The sequence below is a fragment of the Xenia sp. Carnegie-2017 genome, unplaced genomic scaffold (assembly GCF_021976095.1).
Source record: "Xenia sp. Carnegie-2017 unplaced genomic scaffold, XeniaSp_v1 HiC_scaffold_23, whole genome shotgun sequence".
NCBI classification, from domain to species: domain Eukaryota; kingdom Metazoa; phylum Cnidaria; class Anthozoa; order Malacalcyonacea; family Xeniidae; genus Xenia; species Xenia sp. Carnegie-2017.
Window position 1 is genome coordinate 17863607 of NW_025813486.1, and position 23051 is coordinate 17886657.

The 23051-nt window shown below is 35.3% G+C and overlaps 2 protein-coding genes across 2 annotated transcripts in view; one reads left to right on the forward strand and one right to left on the reverse strand.

The window, feature by feature from the left end:
* Positions 1-23051, forward strand: part of LOC124449545 — a 132109-nt gene that overhangs the window by 102007 nt on the left and 7051 nt on the right. The window contains exons 50-59 of the mRNA XM_047000481.1: positions 1070-1264; positions 7337-7510; positions 8645-8821; positions 8918-9100; positions 20556-20750; positions 21548-21663; positions 21739-21797; positions 21867-22015; positions 22098-22326; positions 22398-22492. Coding sequence (XP_046856437.1) covers positions 1070-1264; positions 7337-7510; positions 8645-8821; positions 8918-9100; positions 20556-20750; positions 21548-21663; positions 21739-21797; positions 21867-22015; positions 22098-22326; positions 22398-22492 — 1572 coding nt within the window. The remainder of the gene's footprint in view (positions 1-1069; positions 1265-7336; positions 7511-8644; positions 8822-8917; positions 9101-20555; positions 20751-21547; positions 21664-21738; positions 21798-21866; positions 22016-22097; positions 22327-22397; positions 22493-23051) is intronic.
* Positions 14863-15865, reverse strand: LOC124449547 (zinc finger MYM-type protein 1-like). Its single transcript, XM_047000483.1, has 2 exons — positions 15384-15865; positions 14863-15063 (listed from the first exon to the last, which is right to left on the reverse strand). The coding sequence occupies exons 1-2, from the start codon at positions 15827-15829 to the stop codon at positions 15015-15017; spliced, it is 495 nt and encodes a 164-aa protein (XP_046856439.1). The 5' UTR covers positions 15830-15865; the 3' UTR covers positions 14863-15014.

The window sequence follows — 23051 nt, forward strand, 5'->3', positions numbered from 1 at the left end:
ATTGTATTGTGCAGTCAACTTAGTGCTCAAGCCTATAAAGGTGAGCTTTGCATATCGCAAACACGGTGAACGTCTCCATATGAGACTCTCTACACAATCCGACAGTGCTCAAACAACGCACGCGCAGTGAGCGTAATATACAAAGTGTATTTACAATGTGCCCTCCCGGCTATCACCAAAGTGCAATGCTGACTCCTGCACTTGGAACACAGGACGTACAGTTTATATATATGTATACATAAAACATGAAAGTTTCTCCGGATTGTGTTAAAAATTATTTATTGAGCTTTCGACTCGTTGCTTCGAGCCTTGATCAGAATGAGGAAATTATAATTTACATTTGCTTTTAGCTGGTAGACGCTTAGAACGTCTAATTGGATTAGCGGGTGAATTAATGTGATTAAATGGGGTGGGATGCGTTGCCATGGGTTTTTTGTGTACTTTTAATATGATCGGTGTTAATATTATTAGAGTGTAATGTTGTAGTTTTTGTGTTGTTTGCAGTTTTTTTGTCATTTTTCTTTAGTTGTGAGTATATGATGGGTATGTCAATAGGTAAGAAGTGTGAGAAATCACGAACCAGGCTGTTCAGAATGAAATTGTAGTTTTTGTGTATTTTCTTCTTCTTATCAATACATATATACATCATATACTTATCAAAATAATTAATTAAATAAAAAGAAGAAAAATATAAATGTATATTTGATATATAATATATTGGTAAATATATTATATATTATATATACATACTCAATTAATACAAAGTTTGCGGCGCATGGTCTGATACGATGAATTGAGGAGAGTTATCGTTCGTTTATACAATTTAGCTAGGTAAGTCATTTATTGGATCGCCTATGCTGTTATTTAGCTTTTACTTTTATCAGTCAAGTGATATTCATATTTATATTGAGTTGAAGAAGTAATTTTATTAAAATAGCTTGCTTCTTTAAAATTTCTTGAATTACGGGTAATATGTTTGTTTTATGATTTTTTGCCTAATATCATCGGTTTGGAGTTAACCATTTTTTCCACTGTTATCCAGTTAATCTCTTAATTTTTTTCTTGCCAGATCCATTTGGTTGTGTTCTTGATGAGTTGTTAATCACTGATGGACGAACTTCAACTTCTACATGTGGAAAATCGTTTGTAAATGGACGTCCACTTTTCTTCAACAACAACAAAGTTAATGTCAGTTTTCGTTCCTCTTATTCGACAAGCAGCAGATCTGGGTTTTTACTAACCTTCAGAGTCCTTAATTATACAGGTAGATGTTTGATTATTCGTTCATGCTACCTCAAGCTGTAACAACAACTTCATGTCTCACTGTTAATTCAAACAAACACCTAATTAATTTAACTACTCTTGCAAAGGTTTTAATTATTTTTCAGTCATGAAAAATGGGCAAAAGTTCAGTGTCTGTTTCAGTTTTAAACAAGCAAAATACAGAGTACAATGGTTTCACATTTTACGTTCCTTCATTTTACATTAGTTTTTCATTTGTTTTTTGCAAGCTGCGAGCTAAGAACGCAAAGTTGAAACTTTAACATAAACAAAATAAATATAAAACTTTCACTAAAAATTTTTAGGTCCACTGTTACAAATGTGTAAAGAAAGTTTACTTATTTTTTAAATATCCTTAGCTGAGACTGAGAGAAACTTGACATAACTCAACTGAAAACTCGTGCTCCTTTAAAAAGCCCCTTTTGGAACTTGTTTAACCTTATTTCCTTTAAATTAGCCTTTTGAATATTTCAAGTCTTTAGTTTTATCTCTTTCTACTTCTCTATACCGCAAGGGCCCGTACATTACCCTTGGAAAGCTTGCTACTATTTTCTCAACGACACTGGCAAACACTTTTATTGATCGTGGTTTAGTTCCATCTAGTAACGCTTTGCAAACATTCCTCAAAGCCGTGGCCCTTTTAGCAGTTAGCCTTATGGTCTTTGTGACCGAGTTAATAAGAAACACTAGGATAATGATTTCCTGTGATGGAATTAGACAGGATTTGGTAGTATTTGTGATAAATCCATGTTTTTCATATAATATGAACGTATCAGTGATGTTAAGGACACATTTCTCAAATGTTTGCCTTGAAGATAGCAGTCATCAATATGCACTAACGAAATGTGTCCACATGAAATCCCATTTGAAAAGAATGCAAAGTAAAAATTTCTTCATGCCATGACGATCGTAAAATTTTTTATTCGATTCCCTTATAGGTATAGATTAGAAGACATCTTTTAAGTCCTGTAATGCCATAAAACAATTTTATGTATTTTATGTTACTAGATTGGTGACAATGTGAATAGAGCTCATCTTAAAATGTTGATAGACCACTAACTCGTTAAAAGCACTCAATTTTAGGATAAGGCAATGTGACCCATTGGGGTATAATTTAGGTCATAAAAATATGGTAGAAAGGATTTGTCCACTTTCATAATGCACTTTTCTGTAATACACCCCTTTTAATTAACTTTAGTATCTCCTCGTCAAGCAAGAAGCATTCACGCGGGAGAAATTTTTATAGGCGTAGCTTATGCTGCGCTGGTTCCTCAGTGCATTTGATTTGATAATATTTGATTGTAACTCCTGTTATGTGAGATAATATTTCAGTACATGCGGGAATGCTGTGCAACTCTCCCCACTCTGAAATTTTTGGATGAATTCTGTAGATGATTTTAAATTTCAGGTACAAATTTTTCAAACTCATAGAATTTTTGACTACATTTAAAGTCTCTATGATTTTTTCTCTAGTCCTCTTTTCCATTGAGATTTTTTTCTTCGCTGCTTCCTCTGTTGGCTTTGCCACTAAAAAAATTGTTAGTTTAAAATTGCCTCTTCTTGTAAGAAGGAATTGGTTTTTTGCCAGTAGAGTGCGTTCTGTTATTTCCACTTCTCACGGAGGAGCTGATGTGACTTGTCTCTTTTAACTCTTAGACTTTTTGCCAAGTCATTTTCACAAAGTAATTTGCTATCTGTAAGGTCCTCCAATATTCCTCTTTGATTGAAAGTTTTATCTGATATTTTTGCACCAATAATAAATTATTTTGTGCATTTGCCATCAACGATCTGGCATCTACTAAGTTTGCAAATGCCTAACAGTTTTCGCTTCTACAGACTGTAACCACAAACGAGTTTGTTGTTTATAAAATTGCAAACATGCAATTTTACAATTGCATGTTTGCAATATCTCTGGTATTGTTTGTTGTGCGTTGAGAATTTGTATATTTGCCTTCTGTTTATTTGAACTTAACAGTTGCCATATCTCTGGGTTAATCTTCTTGCCCCACATTCCTGGGCAGTTTTCCAGACGTGCATATTTCTCAAGGATTTGCTTTAATCTTTCGGGTTCATTTGTTTGCCCTATCGTTTTAACACTATGTTTCCAAATTTTATGTTACTTAAGGGCCTGTGCTTTCCTCATCTGACAGACGTTTTTGTGAAGTCGTCTAAGAAATCATGTTCTTGCGCTTTGGGCTCATTTCCCAGCATTTTTGTTATCTCACCGTCGGTATTCTTGCCAGCAGTGCCCACAAGTTTTGCTAGCTTGTCCTCGCTATCGCTAGCAATGCTTATAGCATCAGGAGACTTAATGCAACGTTGTCGCTTGCCTCTATTCCTCCCAGAGGATGTTTCTGAGTCTAGCTTAGTGTTAGAGTCATTGTCATACTCTGTTGACTGTCGTTTCCGACTGACCGTTAGGTTTTCGCCTTTTAGCAGGCTTTTTAGCAAGTATATGTTTAATTATCTGGCCCATTTTGCACATCGTAACTTTAATGTTGGCTATAGACTTATGAATGTCTGGCGTCTTCTTAAGCACAGTCTCTAGGCTATCTATTTGGCGGTTCCGATGTCTCTCCGAGCTGAATGACCGCTTCGCCCGCCACATGTTCATATTCTATGTCGGTTGAAATTCGTTAAAATATTGTGAAATATGAACACAATTTTGGTCCTAGATAAAAAACTTTACAACTTATGATACTTACTTTTCTGTTTATGCTTTTATTTTCCTTCATAATCTCTATATAAAATGGATGTATTGGATTTAAAAGGGTTTTCTACTCGATAAACTCACACTTTGTAAATTTTCAGCACAGGTCAACAAATACGCATACGCATCTAATGAGACTCTTCATGACAGGGACTGACGACAAGATAGAATTGTAGATTTATAACGACGGTTCAAAATTGCATTTATTCGTAGTTGATTAAAATAGAATATATTTCACCTGTTTTATGCTTTATGAGCAGTGCCATTTTCTCATTTTGTCTTCGTGATGAGTAACTAAATGAACAATTTTCAAATCTCATTCCAAAATTTTAATATTCTGCATGAAAATTCAATATGAAAAGGCTGTAAACATAGGGAAAAAAGTAGATACATAATCAAGGGAATGGGAAAATTAGGCACGAATTGCTCAGCTTTTGCCTGTAGCAAACGAAAAGGAAAGCCAACATTTCTCGTAGTGATAGTGATGGCAGTTCGGATGATGAATTTGGACTTAAACCAAAACAATAAAGAATATTTCATTCGTCAATGATAGTTTTGGTTTCTCCTCTTTTGGTTTCTCATAAAACAAAAAATGCAAAATGGATCCAAAACATGCACAGGGAAGACTGTATGGAACCAGCCACTCAAGTATCTGCTCTGACCACTTTGAAGAGAAACATAAAACTAGCTAAAAGGTTATGCTAAAAGAAGATGCAATTCCAACAGAATTCAAAACTATGCCAAAGCATTTGAAAAAGGTTGACCTAAATTTAAAGTACTCATACATTGACTAATTAATAGTTGCAGTCGATGTTACCCAGAGGATTTGGTGGGATCTCTGATATTACCTGATAATTTTTCAAAAAATGTTACTATAATAGGTATTTTAATTATGACACACGTAATTTAATAATCCATAATTTATTACAATGAACTACCTATTTCAAACAGCACCCAAAACAAGTGAATTTTTTAAATATTTAAACAATTAGGAAACAAATTTTATCTAAAGTCAAAGAGCAAAAACCACCGACAAATCGCTTAGCAGATTTTGCACAGGCTTGTTTAAACATAATTTCATCATTATCAAATGATCACCATGACTAAAGTCGTGCAGTTCAGGAATCCCCAAGGAAGCTTCAACGAGAACTGCACAAGGCCAGAGCAAATGTGATATCATTGAAAAAGAAGCTGAAAATATTACAACAAAAAGAGCGCCGTTTAAAAATCAACTTGAGTTTTATTTTTCCAAGGCGTATGAGTATGTTAGTAAAACATGTAATTTGACACTTCCTCATCAGGTTCAAGTTCGTAAATGGTATGCGAAAAATCCAGCAGAACCTGGTTTCACAGAGCCTTTATTTCAATTTTTCAAGCACTTACTCTAGGGTGAAGAAGTAGTTAAAAGAACTCAAAATGTTCTTTGCTCTCTCATGTTGGATGAAATGGCTATCGGTAAACATGTTTCTTAGGATTGTAAGAAATTCAACGGATATGTTGATGTTGGCAATGTTATAAAAGACAATGATACTTTACCAGTTGCAAAAGCCGCTCTTGTCTTAAAAGCTGTTGCAGTTAATGGATCATGTAAACTTCCCTGTGACCACTTTTTATTGATGTTTCCAATGGTAAAGAACGAGCCGATCCTGTACAAGTCTGTATCAAGAAGCTTTGAGATGTTTGTATTGGGGTTGTCTATCTTACTTGTGATAGCCCCTCATGTCATTTCACAATGCTGCAGGAACTTGCTGCATGTCTTAACATTAAAAGTCCGAAATGCTACTTTACTCATCCAGTTCATAAAATTAAAAAGATTTAAATCTTCTTGATTGTATGCCGCATGTCAAAACTTCTTAGAAAGACTCTTGGATCATTTGGCATATTGAAGTAAATAAATGGTAATCAAATCTCCTGGAATTTCATTGTAGAGCGCCAAAAACTTCAAGCTGATTGGGGTTTACGTTTAGAAAACAAATTGAAGCTTACTCATATCAGATTACAACAATAAAAGATAAAAGTTAATTTAGCAGCAGAAGCACTGAGTACAAGCGTTGCCAATGTCATTAAACATTGCACTAACACTCTCAAGTTACCACAGTTCCAAGGATGAGAAGAAACAGTACAATTCATTCGTAACATAGATAAATTGTATCACATCCTGAACAGTCGTAAACCATTGGCAAGCAACACTTCGTGTAAAACTACTTGAAAAGTTTGAAATATGCAACTGGCGTTCCGAAATACTAGACAAAACGTAAAACAGGCTTTGTTAAATTTCTTGTAGTGATTGAAAATGTTAAATGCTTGTTCAAATACAGACAGGATTATTTGGAACTTTTTTTTAGTGCCATTCAAACTGCTAGAGACTTCAATAACAATCCCACAGCACTGCAGTTAACAGTAGCTTATAAGAGTCTCTTATTGAGGAGTGCAATTGAAGGTGATAAAGGCAATTGTTAAAAAAATAGACCCAACATCAATCCTTCATATCATGTATGAGACTGTAACATGAACAAAGAAGATGTCACCATCACAAATGCAGGACTCATTCGGAAATATGGCCTGGCAGAAAGAATATCATTTTGCGATCATAAATATGCAATTCCTAATGGTTGGAACCTGTCTAAATTCAAGAAGACATCAATTTAATATATAGCTGGTTAAAATGAAAAAAATGCAGAAAAGAAAACACTATGCATGCCTTGCTGTCAGGCACTTAGTTCAGCTGGACACCAAGCACCGTGAATTTTTCTAAAACATAAATACAGAGGCAGTTTGTTCAAGACAACACAGAGTGTTATATCTGTTTGTGAAGAAACAGAGAAATGCTTTCAGAGAACGAAAAATTTTACTATTCAAACCTTCCTCAATGCTATGGAATTTGTGATGTTATTGTTAAAGCTGTATTATTACAAATAAATACGTCAAAGATCTTTATAGACTTTAACAGTCACATGGTTGACACCTTTGTGACTGACAATCACATTTTTTGTTTAATAAAAACCTTTTCCAAGTGTAACTGTAAAATAAGGTTGTATCATCTGCGTAAAGAAGCAACAGCTAAAGCACATGATAAGACTTCTAGGGAAACAATGAAAAAACTTGTGCTTTTTACTCATTAGTAGATTCAATTTATAAGTTTTATTTGTAACAATGCAGCTTCATGGCTCTATATTGTTTTCATTTACTACTATTTTAAATACTTGTAAATATAAGATTGTAATTATAATTTTAATTACTTTTATTTGTCACAAGCACAAAAGCTTTTCTACTGTTGAGAATATGACATAGCTTTTTAGTTTTTAATGCAAAGTTCCCATCATCACTTTATTATAATTTCTACAGGTTTTGGTATCCCAATCAACATTTGTCGAACAAGAACTATAACGCAGTCTAAAGGTCATATTGTGTTACCAAATAACTACTTCTACAAACGTTGTTCGTTGACGATCAGGCAACCACTTAATAGAGTGTTCAACTTTACTTTTTCTCATATTTCTCTCGACTACTTTGTACAGGGTAAGTATATGAATAAGCTAAATATGATGTTTCTTTGTTACTTTAAAAAATAAAGCCTTGATAGAAAATATTTAATTATTCATGCTACAAACCACTGTATGGAAAGCCATTTGGCTATAAAAAACCCGTTTTGCGCTCTTTGGCTACAGGAGCATGCTAATACTTGTTTCCTTTACACAAATATGTTGAAGGCATATATATAAAAAAAACGCATTTTAATGTTACATGCTTGATTTTTAACTCAATATATGAAAAAAAAGGGCTAGAATTCACAGCGTGATATTTCAATTCTATTTCAAATTCAACCGACAATAATTTCAAAATATCATCACCGTAAAATTACTCTTGGCAAAATTCATTTCTAAACTAAGTTCCGATACTAATATATCGGCAATAGCCAGTTTTACAAGATTGAGAGTTAGGGAAGGGTCAATTTTTTGTTGCTTATTGCAGAACACGGATTTATTACTTAAAACTTCCCATTGCTGCCATGTCTTCTTTAACCAAGAATTCCTCTACCCTTCTTCTTTCCAGATGTGTTCAAATCATTTTTTGATGTTCGTCTTGAAATTTTTACTGACCCAAAAAATCATCATCATCATCATCTTGCGGCTCAGCCGAGATAAATAGGAAATCAAGTTCTCGCTAAATGAACTAAAAATAAATCTATAAAATTTTTGTTTACATACCATGCGCTTTAGTTTCTTACTGTTTAATTTTACACTTTTAGAATAGACATCAAAACAAATTTTGTTGGCATGATACTGTAATGTTTTTCACTGGAGTAACTATTTGTCTTTGTGCTTTTATAAGCTACTTTAAAAATGTAAAAAACAATTGCTACGTTCTTTATGAATAAAATATTATGGCGTCATCATTTTTCTTGACCAATTCCTTTTTCTAAGCTTTGATTTTAGAAAAACCTTTATTTTAGTATGTTGTAGTAAAAGTAGAATAGAAGGACACCACTGAAATGCGAGATTTAGTGAAATAATAAAATGTTTGTGTTATGAAATGAGCCTTTAAGTTTCTTTTAGTTGGATCATTATAAATGAAATAAATCTTGGGTTTCAGGCCATTTACCATGGCAATTACGCTTTTAGCAAAATAGTAATCGTTTAAAATTTTTTACAGATAATCAAACAAGATGCATCGATTCTCTCACTATATCTGGTGGAACTTCAAAGCAATTTTGTACCAGCACGAAATCCATGACATTTTCACCTTACACCAATATTGTGGTTTTGACTTTTAACGCTTATTTGAATCGCCTTTCTAAAGGCTTTAGTCTTAAATTTGAATCAACAAAAAGTAAGTTGATAGTTCTTACTATTTGTCACTAAAATTATATACTTTTTAAAAAAAGTTTGAATTTTAATATTGTAATTCCACATTCGTCATTTGTAGGTAATAATTTACCGCCTGCGTTCAGTGTTTGTTCTAACAATACAATTTCAAACAATGTCGGTCGTATTCATTCACCTGGCTTTCCTTTTGGATACAAAACTGAAACAAGATGTAGTGTTGCAGTTGCAATTCCCACTGGCAAGTGGTTGGAAATTGTGGTTAACTTTATTGACATAAGAGAAAGTAAGTTGTAGTAGAAGTACGTTTTTACTACTTTTATTGTACTTTTTTACTAAAATGTTTGTAAATTTGCCACTGTTATCATAGGCTGCCCAGAAAATCACTTAGCTAGCTAAATTGTATAAACAAACGATAACTCTCCCAATTCATCGTAACAATTCGTGCGCCACAAAATGTGTATTGATTGATTATATATACATAAATCAAAGGATCGTAAATCAAAGGTGATGTCAAGGAGGTTCACGGATTTCTTATTTGCTTCAATGGTTAATTTCAGGTAGTTTTCGTTGAATATTCGGCACAGTACTTTCTTGATTTTTTCAATCGTCTTGGGGGGAGCATTGAATGCACCAAGACCATCGTCGCGGTATAATCCAATGTTATTTCTGTAGTCGGTAGGAAGTTGTGAGAGTAGAAATGAGCCGACCAACTGGCATCTTCCCGCTCCGTCAAAGCTACCCATGTTACATCGAAGTTTGAGCTGCTGCCTTTCTTGCGCCATGCTTTCTTTCGGCGCATATGTATATATATATATATAAATATATAATATATAATAATTGAAAATAAAATAAACCACGAATTACTTCATAGGAATTTATTCCATACAGAACTGTTTCGTATTAATACCTAAATTCCTATGAAGTAATTCGTGGTTTATTTTATTTTCAATTATACCGCTCTGCCGTTGCATTGAGCACTCTATCCGTGCGATTTTGTTTGCGATAGCTTTTATCACAAAATCCTATTATAAATATATAAATATATATATACATAAAAGATAAAAAGTTTCTCCGGATTTTAAATGATTTTTATTGAGCTTTCGACTCGTTGCTTCGAGCCTTCATCAGAATGAGGATATTTATTTACACGTGCTTTTAGCTTGGAGACGTTTAGAGCGTCTAATAGGATAAGTGGATGGATTAATGTGATTGGATGGGGTGAAATGCGTTGCCATGGGTTTTGGTGTATTGTTAATATGATTGGTGTTAATAGTATTAGAGTGTAGTGTTTTAGTTTTGGTGTTGTTTGTAGTTTTTTGTCCTTTTTCTTTAGTTGTGAGTATATGATGGGTATGTCGATATGTCTGTTTATTGTGTCGTTGTCTTAACTGTACCAAGCTTCTTTAAATTCGCGTGCGTGTTTAGTCTGTGCGCGTCCGAGTACATTAGTTTCTGTCCAGTCGAATGTGTGGTTGTTTCCGTGGGTATGTTCTGCCGGTAGTGAGTTCGGATCTCGTCGTTTAATGGCGTTTTTGTGTTCTGTGAGTCTTGTTTCAATTTTCTTAGATGTTTGTCCTATGTATTGTTTTGAACAGTCTTTACATGGTATCATGTAGATCGCGTCAGTTGTATCATGAATTGTTGTTTTGTCTTTATGTTTGGTGAAACATGATTTGAGTTTTTGTGTAGGTTTGTGGGCGACGTTAATAGTAAATGGTCGAAGAAGTCTGGCAGTCATTTCTGATGTTCCGTTTATGTATGGTAATGTGACGATTTTACTGTTTCGTCCGGTTTTTGTTGTTTTGTCGGTTTGTGTTTTGCTTTGTATTTTGTATATAGTTTTGTTTATGAAGTTTCTAGGGTAATTGTTTTTAATAAATGTGGAGTATAAGTAGTTGCGTTCTGTTTTTTTGGCTTCTTCCGTATTACAATGAGTGTTTATCCTGTTGAAAAGTGTTCGAATGCAGCTTATTTTGTGTTGTGTTGGATGATTGCTGTTGAAATCGAGTATTTGGTCTGTGTGGGTGGTTTTGCGGTATACTTGTGTGTTTAGTGTACCGTCATCTATTCTCGTTGGTAGGATGTCGAGGAAGGTAAGTTGTTTGTCGTGTTCTTCGTCTTTAGTAAAGGTAATGTTCTTTGTGGTATCGTTTATGGTGTGTAGGATTTGTTCAGTTTTGTCTTTCTTGACTATGGCAAAGATGTCGTCGACATATCTTTTCCATAGTCTGATGTTTGTGTTGTTTGTGACTGATTGTGTTTCGAGGTGTTGCATGACAGCTTCTGCGAGGAAGGTGGATAGTGGTGATCCCATTGGTGTGCCTGAAATTTGTCTGTAGTATGTGTTTTGGAAGGTGAACTCAGTGGAGAGGCAAAGGTTGAGTAAGTCTAGGATGTCATTTTTGTCTAGTTGCGTTGTAGCTTGCCAAGTTTTGTCGTTTGTGAGTAGTTCGTTTGTAATTTGTTTGGCAATGTCTAGTGGTATGGATGTGAAGAGTGATGTCACGTCGTAGGATATCATGATTTCGTCTGGTCGTAGTTTAATGTTTTCAATACTGGCGAGGAAAATGGTGGCATTTCTGATGGTGTGAGGTGAATTTTTTTTTTGACAAATGGATACAGAATGTTATAAAGATATTTTGAAAGTTCATACGCAGGTGATCCTGGAAGCGATACGATAGGTCGAAGTGGGTTGTTTTCTTTGTGGATTTTTGGTAGTCCGTAGAATTTGACGGTGGATGCGTCATTGGGTCGGATTCTTCTGTAGTCGCTTTCGTTTAGTTTCTTTTTGTCTTTTAGTTGTTTCAGTTTCTGGTTGATGCGGTTGGTGGTCATTTTGCTGGGGTCTGTGTGGAGACGTTCGTAGGTGGTGGTGTCTTGTAGGAGGGTTTTGGCTTTGTCGATGTTTTCTGATGTGTCCATGATAACTGTTTTGCGTCCTTTGTCAGCTCGTAATATGATTATTTGGTCGTCGTTTTGTAGGTTTTTAATTGCTCGTAGTTCTTCGTAGCTTAGGGTGACAGGTGGTTTGTGGCAGAGGTTATTTGTGATTTTGTGACGAATGCCTTCTTTCGTTTGGTCTGTTAACGTAGTCAAGTTTGTTCGCGTCTTTAAAGTTGTAATTTAATCCTTTGTTTAAAATTTTTATTTGCTGTTCGGTTAGTGCTTTGTTCGAGATGTTTGTGACAAATTCGTTTGTGCTGGGATGGAGTTGTTTGTAAGATCTGGATTCTTGTAATTTTCGATGAAGTTCGTGGTGTCGTTTTGTTCTATATGCGGATGTTTCTTTTTTGATGGTTTCATTAATGGATTTGGCGTCTGATTGTGTCGTGTGTGTTGTTACGGTTTCTCGATGTTCTTGTAGTTTATGACGGTAGATTCGTAAGCGGTTGTGGGCCTCTGATTCGAGGACTTTTAACATACGGCGGCCGTTAGATTGTGCAATTTGTTGAGCGTGAGTTGTTTTCAATGGTGGTCAATAGTTGATGCTGTTCGGTAGGATTCGTTGTTGTTTGCATTTGTGTAGGAAGTGAAGCTGCTCCAATGTTGATGACTCTTTTACGCGCACGTTAATGAAGCCATCAAAAAAGCAACATCCGCAAAACAGAACAAAACGACACCACGAACTTCATCGAAAATTACAAGAATCCAGATCTTACAAACAACTCCATCCCAGCACAAACGAATTTGTCACAAACATCTCGAACAAACCACTAACCGAACAACAAACTAAAATTTTAAACAAAGGATTAAATTACAACTTTAAAGACACGAACAAACTTGACTACGTTGCCGTCCTGGAATCCGCTTTAAAGTACACCAACTTAACAGACCAAACGAAAGAAGACATTCGTCACAAAATCACAAATAACCTCTGCCACAAACCACCTGTCACCCTAAGCTACGAAGAACTACGAGCAATTAAAAACCTACAAAACGACGATCAAATAATCATATTACGAGCTGACAAAGGACGCAAAACAGTTATCATGGACACATCAGAAAACATCGACAAAGCCAAAACCCTCCTACAAGACACCACCACCTACGAACGTCTCCACACAGACCCCGGCAAAATGACCACCAAACGCATCAACCAGAAACTGAAACAACTAAAAGACAAAAAGAAACTAAACGAAATCGACTACAGAAGAATCCGACCCAATGACGCATCCACCGCCAAATTCTACGGACTACCAAAAATCCACAAAGAAAACAACCCACTTCGACCTATCGTATCGCTTCCAGGATCACCTGCGTATGAACTTTCAAAATATCTTTATAACATTCTGTATCCATTAGTCAAAAAAAAAAATTCACCTCACACCATCAGAAATGCCACCATTTTCCTCGCCAGTATTGAAAACATTAAACTACGACCAGACGAAATCATGATATCCTACGACGTGACATCACTCTTCACATCCATACCACTAGACATTGCCAAACAAATTACAAACGAACTACTCACAAACGACAAAACTTGGCAAGCTACCAGGGGCGGATCTAGGATTTTTCAAACGTCAGTCCTAAACCGGCAAACGCCGTATAGGGTCCGAGGGCATCCTCCCCTGGAAAATGTTGAAGCCTAGGGTCCCAGAAATGCGATTTCCAGCGTTTTGGAATAGCTTTACAACAAATGTTCAAAGTGAATTAAATCGCAGTTTTTCATTTTTTCGTACAAAATATTGAGGACAAACACGCTAAGACCGTTTCGCCCAATGTCAGGGCTCTTCAGCATGTCTAGGAAACACATAGTGAAAAGCAATAATGTGATTCCGGACATGGACAGTCTTTGTTTTAGCAGCAACGGCGCATTAAGCAGCCAGTTGTGCTGTAAGACATTTCTGCAGCAACGGCGCATTAAGCAGCCAGTTGTGCTGTAAGACATTTCTGCAGCAACGGCGCATTAAGCAGCCAGTTGTGCTGTAAGACATTTCTGCAGCAACGGCGCATTAAGCAGCCAGTTGTGCTGTCTTACATTTCTGCAGCAACGGCGCATTAAGCAGCCAGTTGTGCTGTAAGACATTTCTGCAGCAACGGCGCATTAAGCAGCCAGTTGTGCTGTCTTGCATTTCTGCAGCAACGGCGCATTAAGCAGCCAGTTGCAAAGTCAGTAATATTTCTACAGTAACGTAGCCATAACACATTAAGCAAATTTCAAACGTGTATTACCTTCAGCAAACTTATTGATCACTCTTTCTATGCCAGGAATAATTTCTGGGTGAATTCGCATTAAAGCCAGGCCATTTAAACGTTCCTCTACCATAGTGCTCCTTTGGTAGGTTTTTAGGTTCCTCAGTGCTGAAATTGATCTCTCACATTCTCATGAGGTGATTGGTAGTGTACCTAAAATGCGAAGAATAACTTTAATATTTTCAAATCCTGGAAATGTTACATGCTTCAGTGTTTTGACGATGTTTTCTGGCAAAGGCCCATTGTGCGTTTCTCAGTATAAACGCCATTGCCTTAATTCAGCATCTAAACCAAGGGGGTTGGGCAAGTCATCATAATAGAATTCTGCAACACTTTTAAACTGTTCTTTCCAATCACTTCCTTTGTCCGACAGAGTCATCATTTTGACGGGAACGATAGATAATCCGCGGTACACATTAACACTATCCAAGTTAAACCTAGTGCTCAAAGATGTTTGAAGATGGTCTAATAACGGAATAGTGATGGTTAGTTTATAATATTCTTTGAATGATTGACTGGGAGGATTAGATCGCATAGTTTGTCTTCCAGCAATTCGCTTTTTTGTTTCTTGAACGTTCACCTCTTCAGCAAGTTTTAAAGCCTCTTCATACCAAGTGTTATGATAAAAATTAACGCTTTTCCTCATGTTGGCTACATCATTCTTCAAAGTGGTTATCAAATGAAAACCATCCATGACATCAATAGTTTTTCCCTGCAACAATTGCGTGACTGGAAGAGTAGCATCAAGAATATTTCTAGTAATAACTAGCGCAACAATAAAATGAAATTGAGTAACTAATGAAAGTAACTGGGAAGCATCAGCAGCAAGAGAAGGCTTCACCTCGCCACTTACATTGTTTATCATGTCCTGAAGAGTGTCGATTAAAGGAATAAACAATTGTTGAAACGTGTCAAGACTGTCAACTCGCTCAACCCATCTGGTTTTACAAAGACTTACCAGTTTTGCCTTCTTGGTCTGAACATCTGACTTTTTAACGTGCTCAGCAAAGGGTATGTTGCGTGTCTGTGATATGTTGATAAAATTGGCAGCTTGAGAAACAACAGATAACATGTTATTAATTTCAACGTTAGAAAGAGTGTCACAGACAGACAAATTTAGTCGATGACTGTAACAGTGAGTGTAAAGAGCTTTAGGATTAGTTCTTAAAATGTGGGCTGCTAAACCATTTATATGCCCAGAAACTGCCCCTGCACCATCATAACCTTGTCCCCTGCAATCCATAATGGGTAAAGCAAATTTCTCTAGAGTTTCTAAAATAAGCTTTGCAAGTTGTTGACCACTCAACCCCCATTTGCAATGCAGGAAACACATGAACTCTTCTTTAACATTCATTGAAGAGTCAACAAACCGTAGAACAAGGGACAATTGCTCTTTGTGAGAAGAATCAGCAGCTTCATCTGCAATGATAGAATAATATCTATTTTTTTTTATCTCGTTTATAATATCTTCTGATATTACCTGACCAATACAATTGATGATTTTGTTTTGACTGGTCTTGGAAATATAACTTTTATTCTTGCCACATTTGAGCAAATGATTTTCCAAAGTTTGATCACCAGCTCTAACTCTAAAATTTAAAGATTCAACAAAATTACCAACATTGCCATTGACTGAATAGCAACCGACCTCTGGGTGAAATTGAGCATCATCACAATGACCTCGTAATCCAATGCCAAGCCTTCCACAAAAAAGAACTGTATCAACAATTTGTTTAAGAATTTTCCTATTTTGCTCAATTTCAAGTTTTATGTTAGTATCTAAGATATTTTCAATGGGTTGAGCTACACCTGACATTTGAGATCGTATATTATTCAAAATTGGAGAAGTAAATGCATGCAGTCCCATTTTTTCCCCCTTACAATTTCCAGCATGTCGCCTAAATGTACCTACAGCATCATTCCAATAACGAAAAGGTGAACGAAATAGCTTGCTTATTCTCGAGCATTTACTGGGGAATTGATGTCCAAAAAGAACACATGATAAGCAATAAGCACCATCTTCCTTTGGTGAATAACACAGCCAGGCAAAATCTTTGAGCCATTCATATTTAAAAGACCTTTTATTGTTCTCACTTAAAGGAGGAAAAGTGTAATTTTCATCTGGTTTAAAAATATTTTAATAAGCACAAATATCAGACATTTTCAAACCTTTAGCTCTTTCGTAGTAGGTAGCTACATCAAAATTGTGACTAAAGTTAGGCTTTACCTGTAAATCTTCAATGGTTTGTTCAGAAACCCTAGTACAAGAAACCTCACTTGTAATGATTTCTGGTTTTTCCATTTTTGAAAAAACTTACTGATATTCCCTGACTTTTTTTCTGCTTTTGCTTTTTTTGAAGGCACTGGGCATGTTGGACCAGAAATTGTCCTTTAGTTTTGCTAGGAAAAAAAACTAGAGGAACAAAATGATTAGGTTGGAAACATTGATCTGATTTAACTACCCCTTTATAACAAAACAAAAGATGAATTGCATCGGCTGATTCTTTAACCATTCTTCTCGGACAAATCCTCTCTCCACAATCTGGGTAATAGGTAAAAATTTTTGTCTCCAACACAGAAGAAAGAGCTAAAATGCATAGAAACGATGACCACTTTTGGTCATGACAATTCAAAAAGGCCTCCTTTTTGACAAGATCAACACCTACAAAACCAGAATCTAGACAGTCTTGAGATACTGCCAAAGGTAAAATATTCTTTGAGGTGTTGTTGAATTCTTTATGCTGTTCAACAATTGAGGAAAATAAAGGATGTTGGCAGTAAAAAGTAGCATTCAAAAACAGCTCAAGTGATGTTAACTGCCTCAAAATATGCAATAAACTGTTATCACCTGCCAAAAGCAATGAAACTGAACTGTAGAGACAGTTGCCAGATACTTCTGATCTAAATTGGATAAAAAAGTCGTGTTCCTATAAGTTATCCAACAAAAATTTAACTAACTGGCCAGGAAATATCTAACATAGCTACGTAGTTACATGTAGAAGATAATTCAAAGTTCAAATATAAATTCACTATTCGCTGAATTTATGCCAATATTTATAATAAAATTAAAAGCCCAAGCCGTAGATCTTCAGTATACACTGCACAAAATGAAATCTGCTTCATTAAAATTCATACAACAGTCAATAGACAAAAACCACATCTCATAGTCGCATAAATTGATATTAATGGTTGGATACCTTAAGGCCATGCATACATTTCCTTTGTCCTCGTGTTGCTTACGTACGATTTTGGGGATGTAAATTTCTGCTGAGAACTCTCTGCTCAATGATGTTTCGCCTTTCAAAAGCAATGATAAGAATTCCGCTCTCGGCATTTTAGTCGCCCCACAATATTCCTCATTCAAACGCAATTTCAATTCATTCAGAGATTTATCATTCTCTTGCGAAATTGCAGTCTGAACAGCAGCATACATATCAATATTTAACATTGTAGTTTGTAAACGATTTTCCAAATAAATAGTATGAAACAGATTTTACAAACCACGCTAAAGTGAATCACAATGTGATGATCTATCTCGCATTCCAGACACCACGCTTGACTATGTTAGTTCAGTTGGCTATCAGTCGAAATCCGTCAAACCAATCACAATAAAACAAAAATTCAAATGAACCAATTGTAAGATAGCAATTGGACTCCTTATACGTCCGGCCACCCTTATTATCAGTCGAGACCATTCCAGACTGTCCACTGATCTGGCCATTGACCAATAAAATAAGCGTTTTTGTCGTTGATAGACTCCTTTATCCGTCGAACCAGTCAAGCCACTCCGATTATCAGTCGGTTATTCCAGGTCAATTAAAATTCAACTGATCTGGTTACCAAGGAGATATTCATTGGATTAGTCATTAGTTTTCAATAATAAATAAAGCTGGATTTTTATCACGAAGTAAATGCGATAAGAAAGTAAGAATAATTAATGAATTTTAACTAATATGAATAGGTAATTTTTGAATTTCAAACATCAGTCGAGCGACGGATTTGACATACTCTAGATCCGCCCCTGCAAGCTACAACACAACTAGACAAAAATGACATCCTAGACTTACTCAACCTTTGCCTCTCCACTGAATTCACCTTCCAAAACACATACTACAGACAAATTTCAGGCACACCAATGGGATCACCACTATCCACCTTCCTCGCAGAAGCTGTCATGCAACACCTCGAAACACAATCAGTCACAAACAACACAAACATCAGACTATGGAAAAGATATGTCGACGACATCTTTGCCATAGTCAAGAAAGACAAAACTGAACAAATCCTACACACCATAAACAATACCACAAAGAACATTACCTTTACTAAAGACGAAGAACACGACAAACAACTTACCTTCCTCGACATCCTACTAACCAGAACTGATGACGGTACACTAAACACACAAGTATACCGCAAAACCACCCACACAGACCAAATACTCGATTTCAACAGCAATCATCCAACACAACACAAAATAAGCTGCATTCGAACACTTTTCAACAGGATAAACACTCATTGTAATACGGAAGAAGCCAAAAAAAACAGAACGCAACTACTTATACTCCACATTTATTAAAAACAACTACCCTAGAAACTTCATAAACAAAACTATATACAAAATACAAAACAAAACACAAACCGACAAAAGCAACAAAAAACCGGACGAAACAGTAAAAATCGTCACATTACCATACATAAACGGAACATCAGAAATGACTGCCAGACTTCTTCGACCATTTAATATTAACGTCGCCCACAAACCTACACAAAAACTCAAATCATGTTTCACCAAACATAAAGACAAAACAACAATTCATGATACAACTGACGCGATCTACATGATACCATGTAAAGACTGTTCAAAACAATACATAGGACAAACATCTAAGAAAATTGAAACAAGACTCACAGAACACAAAAACGCCATAAAACGACAAGATCCGAACTCACTACCGGCAGAACATACCCACGGAAACAACCACACATTCGACTGGACAGAAACTAAAGTACTCGGACGCACACAGACTAAACACGCACGCGAATTTAAAGAAGCTTGGTACAGTGAAGACAACGACACAATAAACAGACATATCGACATACCCATCATATACTCACAACTAAAGAAAAAGAACAAAAAAACTACAAACAACACCAAAACTAAAACACTACACTCTAATATTATTAACACCAACCATATTAACAACACACCAAAACCCATGGCAACGCATTTCACCCCATCCAATCACATTAATCCACCCACTAATCCAATTAGACGCTCTAAACGTCTCCAAGCTAAAACCACGTGTAAATAAATATCCTCATTCTGATGAAGGCTCGAAGCAACGAGTCGAAAGCTCAATAAAAATCATTTAAAAATCCGGAGAAACGTTTATCTTTTATATATTCAATGCTTGGATTACAAATTTTCAAACTTATATATATATATATATATATATATATATATATACACAAAGTGTATATACAATGTGCCCTCCCGGCTATCACCATAGTAATATGGTGACTCCTGCACTTGGGTCACAGAACGCATAATTACACATTGTATGGATTGTATTGTAGAGTCACCACAGTGCTCAAACCTTTAAAGGTGAGCTTTGCTTAATACGAAAACGATGAACGTCTGTTTATGAGACTCTCTACACAATCCGAGAGTGCTCAAACTACGCACGCTAAAGTGCAATGGTGACTCCTGCACTTGGGACACAGGACGTACAGTTTATAAATATGTATACATAAGACAAGTTTCTCCGGATTGTGTTAAAAATTATTTATTAAGCTTTCGACTCGTTGCTTCAAGCCTACATCAGAATGAGGAAATTATAAATTACATGTGCTTTTAGCTGGTAGACGTTTAGAGCGTCTAATTGGATTAGCGGGTGGATTACTGTGATTGGATGGGAGGGGGGGGGATGCGTTGTCATGGGTTTTGGTGTACTTTTAATATGATCGGTGTTAATATTATTAGAGTGTGATGTTGTAGTTTTTGTGTTGTTTTTAGTTTTTTTGTCCTTTTTCTTTAGTTGTGAGTATATGGTGGGTATGTCAATAAGTAAAAAGTGTGAGAAATCACGAAACAGGCTGTTCGGAATGAAACTGTAGTTTTTGTGTATTTTCTTCTTCTTATCAATACATATATACATCATATTTTTATCAAAATAATTAAATAAATAAAATGAAGAAAAATATAAATGTATATATGATATATAATATATTGGTATATATATTATATATTATATATATTATAATTGGGGAGAGTTATTGTTCGATTATACAATTTAGCTAGCTAAGTCATTTATTTCGATCGCCTATGCTGTTATTTAGCTTTTACTTTATCATTCAAGTGATATTCGTCTTTATATTGAGTTGAAGAAGTAGTTCTTTTAAAATAGCTTGCTTCTTTAAAATTTCTTGAATTACGGGTAATATGTTTGTTTTGTGATTTTTTGCCTAATATCATCGGTTTGGAGTTAATCATTTTTTCCATTGTTATCCAGTTGATCTCTTAATTTTTTTCTTCCTAGATTCATTTGGTTGTGTTCTTGATGAGTTGTTAATCACTGATGGAAGAACTTCAAACTCTACATGTGGAAAATCGATTGTAAATGGAAGTCCACTTTTCTTCAACAACAACAAAGTTAATGTCAGCTTTCGTTCCTCTTATTTGCCAAGCAGCAGTTCTGGGTTTTTACTGACCTTCAGAGTCTTTAATTATACAGGTAGTTGTTTGATTATTCGTTCATGCTAGCTCTAGCTGTAACAACAACTTCATGTCTCACTGTTAATTCAAACAAACACCTAATTATTTTAACTACTCTTGCAAAGGTTTTAATTATTTTTCAGTCATGAAAAATTGGCAAAAGTCCAGTGTCTGCTTCAGTTTTAAACAAGCAAAATACAGAGTACAATGGTTTCACATTTTACGTTCCTACTAGTTTTTCATCTGTTTTTTGCAAGCTGCGAGCTAAGAATACAAAGTTGAAACTTTAACATAAACAAAATAAAAATAAATACAAAACTTTCACTAAAAACTTTTAGGTCCACTGTTACAAATGTGTAAAGAAAGTTTACTTATTTTTGAAATATCCTTCTTAGCTGCGGCTGAGAGAAACTTGATATAACTCAACTGAAAACTCGTGCTCCTTTGAAAAAGCCACTTTTGGATCTTGTTTAACCTTATTTCCTTTAAATTAGCCTTTCTCCCTTTGTTTTCTTGCTATAATAAAGATTGTTTGAGACTGCTGGTATAAACCAACCGAAGACGGTGCTAAAAATTTTGTGTTTTGCAGACCTAAGTACAATCTTAAAAATCGGTGATTGTCATTAAAACAATTAACTGAAATAAGTTAGCTGTGTTTGCTCTTACAAGACTACTGTCAAATTTTTGTCAAACACATTTGGCAGTTTTACATGTCAGTGTCTTGTCGGATTCACTGGCGTCAACTGCACAAGTAATTTCTTAGAACACTTTTACTGTAGACTTTTGTCGTTTGCATACATTTCTTTCTTTCTTTAGAAATCCCCAATGCATATATTTTGATCACTGTAACACTGAGCAAGACGTATACTGAGTCCCTTAATGATTTAACATCAAAAGATAGTCAAGCCCTCATCAATGAACTTAAAGCTTATGTAAGCTAGTTTTTTTGCATGTCTATTTTTTTGTCAATGTTATTACAAATTTTAATGCGTTTGTCTTGTCTTTAGCTTCGTGAAAACTATTCTAACGTTCCTCAATATCGTGGCTTTAACGTCATAGAATTCAAGTTAGTTTCATACTTTCTTTATCTTTTATCAATTTGCTTGATCAATTTTACGTACATTTTTCGACGTAGGCGTGGAAGTGTTATTGTTGATGGTGAACTCGTATTTGTGAAAGATTCAGAAAACACTATTATGCCTGTTTTGAGAGATATTAACAAGTCTGGCAATCTTGCAAATTATTCTTTTCAACCTGGATCGTTATTGCATCGTAATCTACCACGTATGTTAGAGCTTCATATTAATCATTAATTTGCTGTTATTTCGTGCGACTCTCTCATAAAACCTTTGTTTTCTGTTATAAGCATTTTCAAACATTACAATGAACAAGATCACCGGTGGTTATGCACGATATGAGCTTGAACTGAGTTGTGAAGTTATTGGCCCATCACTACCAATATTTGAATGGCGAAACGGGAGTAAAACACTGTCGCTATCAAGCCGAGTTCGAGTTGAAACTAAAAATAAAGTATCAAGACTGTTTGTTCGAAAAAGTGAAAAATCTGATTCTGGAGTGTACAGATGTATAGTAAGGTGTGTGGACTATTGAAAAGTATTTTATTTTAAGCATATTTCTATCACGTTGTATATCTTTGTAAATTTAGGAAAGGTGAAGACCGTATTAGTCATTCAATGTACATCAAAATTCGAGCTCCTCCAGTCGTCACTGTTTCTCCACTTTCATTAACTGTCACTAAAGGTATGTACTTATTACTGATAGCAGAGAGATGAAGTTGGGATTTCAATACCATGCTAATACCTTGATGTAACGTTCGTTTTGGTTTTTCTAACGGGAATTTTTAAAGTTTTGTAGAGACGAATAGTTGTATAGACTTAACACAAAAACCAGCAAGACAAATATAGCGAATGCACTTGATATTACGTAAGAAGAACTATTACAGACAATTGTTGATGACAATTTTGTCAAAGAGGACGCTGTCATTAAATAATCACGCTACAAGATCAAATAAAACCCATGACTTGATTTTACCTTCACAATATATTCATATAGCAATATTCAAAAACGAACAGACTTTGGTTGTGGCGTCTTCTTTGCAAGAAAAACTTATGTAACTCACACCTTTTGGCATTGGTATCGGATTTCACTCTAAAAATTTCTACCAACTTTCAATTGTTTTTAACGTTCAGTAATCATTTTTTAATTGCTCGTGATGGAGTACATAACCAGCAAAGATTTGCCAATTTTATTATTACATCTTACCATTTCTTTTTGTTGCATGTTGAGTTAACTCGAATGT